The sequence below is a fragment of the Mytilus edulis genome, chromosome 8 (genome assembly GCF_963676685.1).
Source record: "Mytilus edulis chromosome 8, xbMytEdul2.2, whole genome shotgun sequence".
Classification (NCBI taxonomy): Eukaryota; Metazoa; Mollusca; class Bivalvia; order Mytilida; family Mytilidae; genus Mytilus; species Mytilus edulis.
The window spans coordinates 58,273,097-58,281,816 of record NC_092351.1 but is presented as its reverse complement, the minus strand read 5'-3'; the positions used below and the strand labels follow the sequence as shown (position 1 = coordinate 58,281,816).

The window sequence follows — 8,720 nt, the reverse complement described above, 5'->3', positions numbered from 1 at the left end:
TAGGTAGTCTGTTTGATATATACTGGAATTTGATTGGGCAATAAACATTTACTTTAATCCATGTCCAAACAAATATCAGTATATATTGACATTCCGCATACCTATTGTTTGCAAACATCCAAGCGAACATAACAAACAAGCACATCAAAAGTCAAAAAATCTGAAAAGACCAGTTTTTGTCTGAATTTGCATGCTATTTTATTCACAATTGCATGAATTTTTGTTTTAGATTTATGAGTTTGACTGTCCCTTTGGTATCTTTCGTCCCTCTTTTGTAACCACTGTGTCGATGTCTCTGCTGGTGGACATTTTGTCCCCGAGGACATCATCCGCCCAGTGGCTTAACCACAATTGCATGAATTGTTGTTTTAGAATTATGAGTTTGACTGTCCCTTTGGTATCTTTCGACCCTCTTTAATAACCACTGCGTCGATGTCTCTGCTGGTGGACATTTTGTCCCCGAGGCATCATCCGCCCAGTAGCAAAACCACAATTGCATGACATTTTGTTTTATATTTATGAGTTTGACTGTCCCTTTGGTATCTTTCGTCCCTCTTTTACTCGACATTCTTAATTTGTCGGAATATTTTTTTGAAAATTCTTGACATAGTATGAATAAGGTTCTTGATATTTCTAGACAAGTGTCTTGGCAGTATTTTTTTACTGTCTTATTAATAAATTTGTCTCGATCAGTCTTGACATATTCTTGACATTCTAAATAATGTCTGAATTTGTCTTGACACATTCTTGGTGGTATTAAAGCTGTATCAATATATATCAACACATTCTTGACAGTCTTAAATATGTATTGAAAATATCTCATTAGTATAAATTTCGCCTGAAATGTGAATAGACTTATTCTGCATTGTTTATGACCTTCTATTGCTATTATATACTCCTTTTTATTATGGCTAAACTAAACTTTGAAGAATCAAGGATTAATTGTGTATAGTAAGATACCATTTGGGTCTACTAATTTGGAATACCCTGAATAATCCCCCGTGCAGTTTAATTTTGATTTATTTTTATTAAACGTTTAATTAATTGTTTTCACTTGGAATATATGTCAAAGTTACTAACAAACACCATTTAGATTTTTGCCGCTTGCAAAACTGCCAGTCAAAATTGCTTGACTAAAATAGATGTCTTGTAGGCAAATTTAAAATGTGACCATGTATCTTTTTTGGACCCCATAATTCTTCTTTTGTGTTTTTGTGCGTCCCGTATCGATGGCAATTTGTATTTGAATTATAACGTCGTTATCAATAAATATTTGATTATTTACTAGAAAAATGTAATTTACTATTATTGTCATAAACTCAAAATATGGCAAATAGTTGATTAAACATATTAATATCTGCTAACCGAGATCCTATTGAGAAAACCTCAACAAAAAAGCTATGAATGCAAATATGGATATTTCTTAGAATTGACGGTCATCCTTTAAATACTACAGTAATTCTTTACTAGTTAAGGTCATATTTTAAACAATTACGGTCACCTTGATTATCATTTACGGTCATTTTAGCGATTTTTTCGAATCCAATTTCCTGTTTCATACACATTTCTCGGTAGTAATTTGTAATTTATGTGTAAGTCTTTTATATGTTTACATCGTACCAGTGTTTTCCTTGTAAAGAATATGATATAGAAACACATAAACAGACATTACAAATACTGACCTAATTTTTCATCCGACTTCTTGGGATGACCGTGAATGCAGTTACGGTCATCAGCTTTACCTCAGTGATCATTTTTGACAAGTTTACACATGTTGTATGTTAGATCATGGAAGTAATATTGAAAGGAAAAACAACCTCGCCAGTTCAAGGTTTCATTTGCGTACCTCCTATCTTTCGATTACTAATTCAAATTCCAATTCAAATCTTTATTGTAATAAAACTACATATTTATCATTTTTATAGTTGTGACACAACATAACAAAATGAAAATAAAAAAATAACAACAAGATCATTAATATACACAATAAAAGTAAATGTTTTAAGAGTCCCCTGTCCTCAGTTCAAAAGACTGTTTTAAAAAGGATCCTTGCTTATTTACCTGAATTTGCGAAATTGGGTTGATTATATGTTTTTTTTATCTACGTCATATAAATTTATAAAATGGTTATTCTCATTTATCAAACATAAAAAAAAACTTTTCTATTATAATTATGGTTTCTATTACAACATAAAAAGAAATGCATTTCATCTTTAATTTGTTAACAGTTTTTGCATAATCTTTCTTCTCTTGGTATTTTAAGGTATCTTCCCTTTTCTATTAATAAATGATGGTCACTTAATCTAAATTTTGTTATCAGTTTTCTGTGAATTCAAGTTTTGAGCAAGTTAAATATTTTTCGTCTGTATTATTTATTTTTACATGGTTATAAATAGTGACTTTGCTGTTATCCTTTATATCTGATAGTTTATCATTTACAAGTTTTTTTATAAAAATGCTTCAATTTTAATTTTATTTGTTCTCTTATATTTTCAGTTATCTTTTGTGAGAAATATGTTTTCAAAGTGTCCAAATCCATACCAGTTTCTTTATTCGTTAATCAGTTTACGATATGGTATGTTTGTTGATTTTACGCATGCGATCAATCAAATCGCTGACACTTTTCGGCCATTTTCGTGTTCACGGAAAATTACGAACAGACAAGTTGTTGTCGTATAAATGTGCGAAGTAAAACGAATAGTGCACCCGTTACAATCCGCTGATGTACGCTGCCGAATAGAATAATTCGTTCAATGTTGATTTAAGTATAATTTCATATTTCTGTATATTTTGATCTTAATAGTTTAAGATGACAGCTAGCACATTTAAAATTGGAGAACAAAGGTTGATCGTTTTCAATTTTTAAATTAACAGACAGTTTAGATGCATTTTTTAAAAGATAAGAATATGATTGTATAAAAAATATGTTTGGAGCCCTTTTTAAACTAATTCGTATTAAATGAATTAACGGTTAGATAGATACATGTATAATATAGCGCCAAGCTCGTTTTGTCTGTTTGTTTTGTTGTTATTAATTGATACTTGTGTATTGAAACACTTCTTTAAATATATATTTACGAACTTATAATCGCAATTTTAGTTGTCCCGTTTCAATAATGTAATCAATGACATTTTTTACATGTACATAAATTCAAAATACTTGAAATTTAATATCCTTTTTTTTTATCTTGATAAACTTTGCACAATTTAACAGTAATCATATCTATGTCTAAATTAGGCTTCGTTATTTTGTTAAACATCATTTGAAACATGATCGCTTCATCGGTGTTACCTGTTTTACATGGGATCCGCTTTCAACCGGAAAGTACTTTTATATCAATTTAAAACGTACGGTAAAAAGCAAAAATATGCAGAAATAAGTATATTTTTTTATTTCTATTAGTTGTAGTTTAAACAATTCTCGTCCGTTTTCCAAGTTTTTGTTTACATCATTCGATTTCTTTTAGGGGATAGACGTTATATGTATTACAGCGTACTCGATGAAATCACGTGACTAATAAGAAATTCCAGATGCCATTTTACAATCGCGGCATCACATATACAATGTAGTAACCAAAGGGGTCTTGCCGCTGAGACTTTAATTGGATAAAATCCTATGACTTTAGTACAGAAATCTGCAGGCCATTAACATGATTATTACATGTTAATTGGGCGTTGTTATTTCTTTTGAACATTACTTCCATGGTTAAATTTACGTATTGTATATGTAGCTGCAAGGAAATTTAATGTATAAGTCTTACAAATCTGTGTGTTAATTAGTTATTGGATATAAACAAGCTGTCAGTTACTCTGAGTACTGAAAGATTTGTACTTTGTGTCTTGTATTAGTTGTTCATGTACATTTGTATCGATCTGATGAGTTAAGTCCTTTCCAATTGATTGTATATATTTTTTTCATCACAAAATCGAATGTTGTCGTCAAAAAATTTACTTTTGTGAGACAAAATTGACAATATTGAATTTTGTCTCACAAAAGTCAATTTTGTTTCACAAAAGTCATGTCTGTCTCACACAAGTCAATTGTGTCTCACACAATTGACTTTTGTGTTTTAATTTCCATATCAGGTAACAAAAGTAAATTTTGTATGCAAATAAGTTTATATTTGCATACCTTTTTGACAAAAATGAATTTTGTCATTACAAAAATGAGTTTTGTCATTACAAAAATGAATTTTGTCATTTCAAAAGTAAATTTTGTCTACAAAATGAATTTGTCATCACAAAATTGAAGTTCTCATAAAAACCAGTCTGTATCACATATTTTTGTAAGACAACAATGATTTTGTTATGACAGAATTGATTTTTGTACAAAACCACAAGAGTCCCATTCGGCGCCCCATACAATATAGGATAGTATTTTGTAACATATAGGCGATACAAAGTACATGCATATAGGTGTTAATGTCTATGTCATGTTGGTCTCTTGTGGACAGTTGTCTCATTGACCATGTACCAAATAGTTATCAAAGGTACCAGACTAAGTCTATCTCTTTACATATAATTCCTCTGTACATGTATCAATGAAAATAAAATTCTCGACTTAGAACTTTTTTTTTAATTCAGAAATCCAAAAGAAGCACATAGGCGACTGGATTAAAGACGATGAAAAGTTTATAGCGACTATCGCAACAAACAAAATAATTGAACGCCTCCAAAGAGACAGTTGCGTTCTAGTAGTTGGTCGTTCCGGTAATGGAAAATCTTCAAGTATTCGTCATATCGCGTTGAAACTGATGAGGGAAGAGGATTACGAAATCATTCCAATAGTTCCGAGTGCAGATATTTGTTTTACATCTCTGATCAGAAATCAAAAACAGATAATTGTAATAGATGATTTTTGTGGGAAGGTGATAATAGATTCCCAATCTGTCGACGAATGGTTCTGGCAAATCAATAAATTGATGAAACTGATTAATACGCCTGGTAAAAATTATAACGAAGATGTTGCTGATTTAAAATTCCTTCTTGCTACTGGGCTAGATATTTACAATGACAGAATTTTTCAAAAACTGAAATTGCTGATGAAATATGTCTGCAATATAACGGACTGGCCTTTGACAAACGACGAAAAACAAAAAATCATTAAAAAATATATTAAACCAGAAGCGGAGACAGAACTGTTGCAAACAATTAAATGTGATGAGGCATATTCCCCCCTGTTGTGTAAAATAGCTGAACGAAAAACAAATGATCAAATAATCAAGCTATTCAGCAATTTTGAAGAGTTTATCAAACAAGATTTAATATTTTTGAAAAGAAACAATTATTTTAGATTTTGCACGATTACATTATGTGCATTATTGAATAATAACTTTAAAGAAAATATACTCAACGAGGACTATGAGTCAGACTTTGAAAGACAGGCGTTTGAAAATATGTGCTTAAACTTTGATTTAAGACATAATAAAAAAGAATTTAAACACAAACTTAAAAAACAATTAAGGAACCTCGAAGAAATGTATATGACGAAAACAGAAAACCGTTATCATTTTATCCATTACAAAGTATATCTTATTGCTGTGGCAATAGGTTGTCAGACATTTCTTCCTAGTTTTATTAAATTCCTGCGCACCTCATTTATTGCTGAACGTTTTTGCTTTCAATCGACAATGACAGACAACGATAAAGACACTATAATCATCGATAGTGAAAACGCGGAAGAAAGATATTTTGACAGATTGATGTCCGATTTAGAACAAGGTGATACATATAGTACATTTCATAACAGTCAACTTCATATTAAGTCATACAGAACTAAGTTTTGTTCGTATTGTTATTCTAGAAAAGACAAACTGAGTGAACTTTTAAAACAATTCAGTAAAAAAAAGGATACGGAAAACAAGACATTTGCTGAGAGACTCTATGAAGACTACACAGAATTTACGAAACAGCACGATTTTTATTCACACAAAATGCGAAAACCACTAATTGAGACTACTTGGGAAGGATACGCTGACATTGTGCAGATGTTACTAGAGTCTAACTGCGATGTAAATGAAGCAGATGAATTAGGCAGAACAGCCTTGTTTGTTGCATGTCTTTTAGGAAAGACGGAAGTAGTTAAAGTGTTGTTGGATCATCATGCTGATCACTCGTTGTGTGATAATGATGGGCAATCACCTTTATTGGTCGCATCCAGAAAAGGATATAATGATATAGTAAATGCGCTACTGCAATCAAGTGCTAATGTTGATAAATGTGATGTGAAAGGTGATTCGCCATTATTTGTAGCTGCTTCTGAGAATCATTTGTCGACCATTAAAGCATTATCAAAACGTATTACAAATGTTCCAAAATGCAATAAGTTAGGACACTCACCGGTTTTCGTTGCCTGTATTAATGGAAGAGAAGAAGTTGTAAGACATCTCTTAACTTTTCTTAGTCAGTACATTTCCACACCTGATAATGAGGGCAGATCTCCATTGTTTATTGCATGCAGTAAGAGACATTCTGGTGTCGTTAAACTACTATTGGAGAATGGTGCTGATGTTTCGCGTTGCGACCAGAATAAACGATCATCTTTATTCATTGCGTCTTCCCAAGGATATGAAGATATTGTAAACATTTTAATACAAAACAAAGCTGAAATAAATCAGTCCGACGAAGAAGGTATGACGCCATTATTTGCTGCTTCTGAAGAAGGACGAACAGGAACTGCGAAGATTCTGGTTGACAATGGAGCGGATTTAAACAAATCAGATAATAAAAAACGTACTCCACTTTATGCAGCTTGCATGGGAGGATCTTTAGATATAGTTAAACTACTGTGTAAAAATAAAGCTAGCATAACACTATGCAATGAAGAGGGCAGTTCACCTTTGTTTGCCGCATGTATGCAAGGTCATTTCGATATCGTTGAATATTTAGTAGAAAACGGGAGCAACATTTCTGAAGGAGATATAAATGGAACCACCCCATTATTAGCAGCTATCGAAAAAGGATATACTGACATAGTAAACTTTTTAATTAACAGAGGTGCTGAAATTGATCAATGTGACAGTTTAAAAAGAACCCCGTTACATGTTTCTGTCGTTGGAGAACACGTTGATATAATTAATGTTCTTATAAATCACGGTGCTCTACAAACTTTAACTGACAACAATAATCACACGCCATTTGATTTGGCATGTAAAAACTCAGGTGATGACATTGTAAAACTTCTATGTCCCGACAAGTGAACAATGTGTTTCTCCTATCGTACATGTAACATATTTTGTAATTTTTTGTTGTTGATTAAAAGTATTTATATACATATTATTATTTCAGTGACAGTTATGCAAAACACCCTTGTCAAATACGTTATACTGATACATGCATGTTCACTTTGTTTTAAACAGGGTTTTTTGTTCAATGTTGATAATCTTGTGGACTTCATACTTTATTTATTTATTTGTAAAAGGCAGATTACATACATTAGGAAGTGTAATAAGAAGCAAGGTTATCATTATCACATGCTGCTATTAAAATGACATCCTCATGCTAAATTAATCAAAGTTTTCTGATTATATTGAACCCATATATATCCTATCGAACTTAGAATATAGAATGCAACAGATGCAGTTTATTCTGTCTCACATCTTAACATGTACTTCGATACTTGCATGAAAATACGTATTTGTTTGTGTTGTTAAAATCTGCTGATACAAAATGTTAGAAATTATCATAAATTAAGGAATGTATCTCCCTCATTCAAAGCTTTGATTCCTTTCCCGGATTTGGCTATATTTTTTGGACCTTTTGGATTATAGCTCTTTATCCTTTTTTTCAAAGTGAGAGGGTTAGCGCTATAAAACCAGGTTTAATCCACCATTTTCTACATTTGAAAACTGCTGTATTAAGTCAGAAATATGACAGTTCTTGTCCATTCGTTTTTTATGCGTTTTTTTATTTGATTTTGCCATGTGATTATGGACTTTCCGAATTGATGTTCCTCTAAGTTCAGTATTTTTGTGATCTTACTTTTTTTATATAAGCTTTGAATTTCATACATTTTTGCCACGAGCATCACTGAAAAGACATGTACTGTCGAAATGCGCATCTGGTGAAAATTGGTACCGTTAATGTTATTAACTCGCATCTAGAAATTGACAATAAGTGTCGCATGAGAACAAAGCTTTACGACAAAACAGATGAAAAGTGCTTTTTTCAATTCTATGAAGCAAAACTCCAGCAGAGACTGAATGCAGAGTATATATATCCCAGTTGATACGATATTCCAGTGCTTGCATTTCGTATCATGACATGCTTGATAGAAGATTGATACCTACCAGGAAGCCATTCAACCCATAGTTCCAAGTGCTGCAGGTCTTAATCCTTTCTGACATGTTATGGACTCCATCACGAGCTGGTTGACCGTTATGGACAATGTTTTTAACGAATGACGACGAATAAATGTATGTTCCAATTGTCGTAACCACAACCCCGTCCTCTTTTCCCCTGATGTAACCTACCGAATAGGAATCGTTCCCGTGGTGGTACTTTCATCATGGAGACCAAATTGAATGTGTTTTTTGATAGCGTTTGATTTTGTCAATGTATGGACTTCTCTTTTTTGAAATTGCCTTGAAACTCCTTTTTGTGTTTTGTATACTGTTAAACAGAAAGATGAGACTTTTTATCAATAGTCTGCATACAGATAAACACATTTAAAGATTGAATAAAACAATTATGCAGGTTAATTTTTTTATCTTACCTGTTTT

General features: G+C 31.9%; 1 protein-coding gene across 1 annotated transcript; it reads left to right on the top strand.

Annotated features, from left to right (window-relative positions):
• Nucleotides 1-5,630: 5,630 nt before the first annotated feature.
• LOC139484218 (ankyrin repeat domain-containing protein 50-like) lies at nucleotides 5,631-7,199 on the top strand. Its single transcript, XM_071267952.1, has one exon. It carries the CDS (start codon nucleotides 5,631-5,633, stop codon nucleotides 7,197-7,199), a length of 1,569 nt encoding a protein of 522 aa, XP_071124053.1.
• Nucleotides 7,200-8,720: the final 1,521 nt, after the last annotated feature.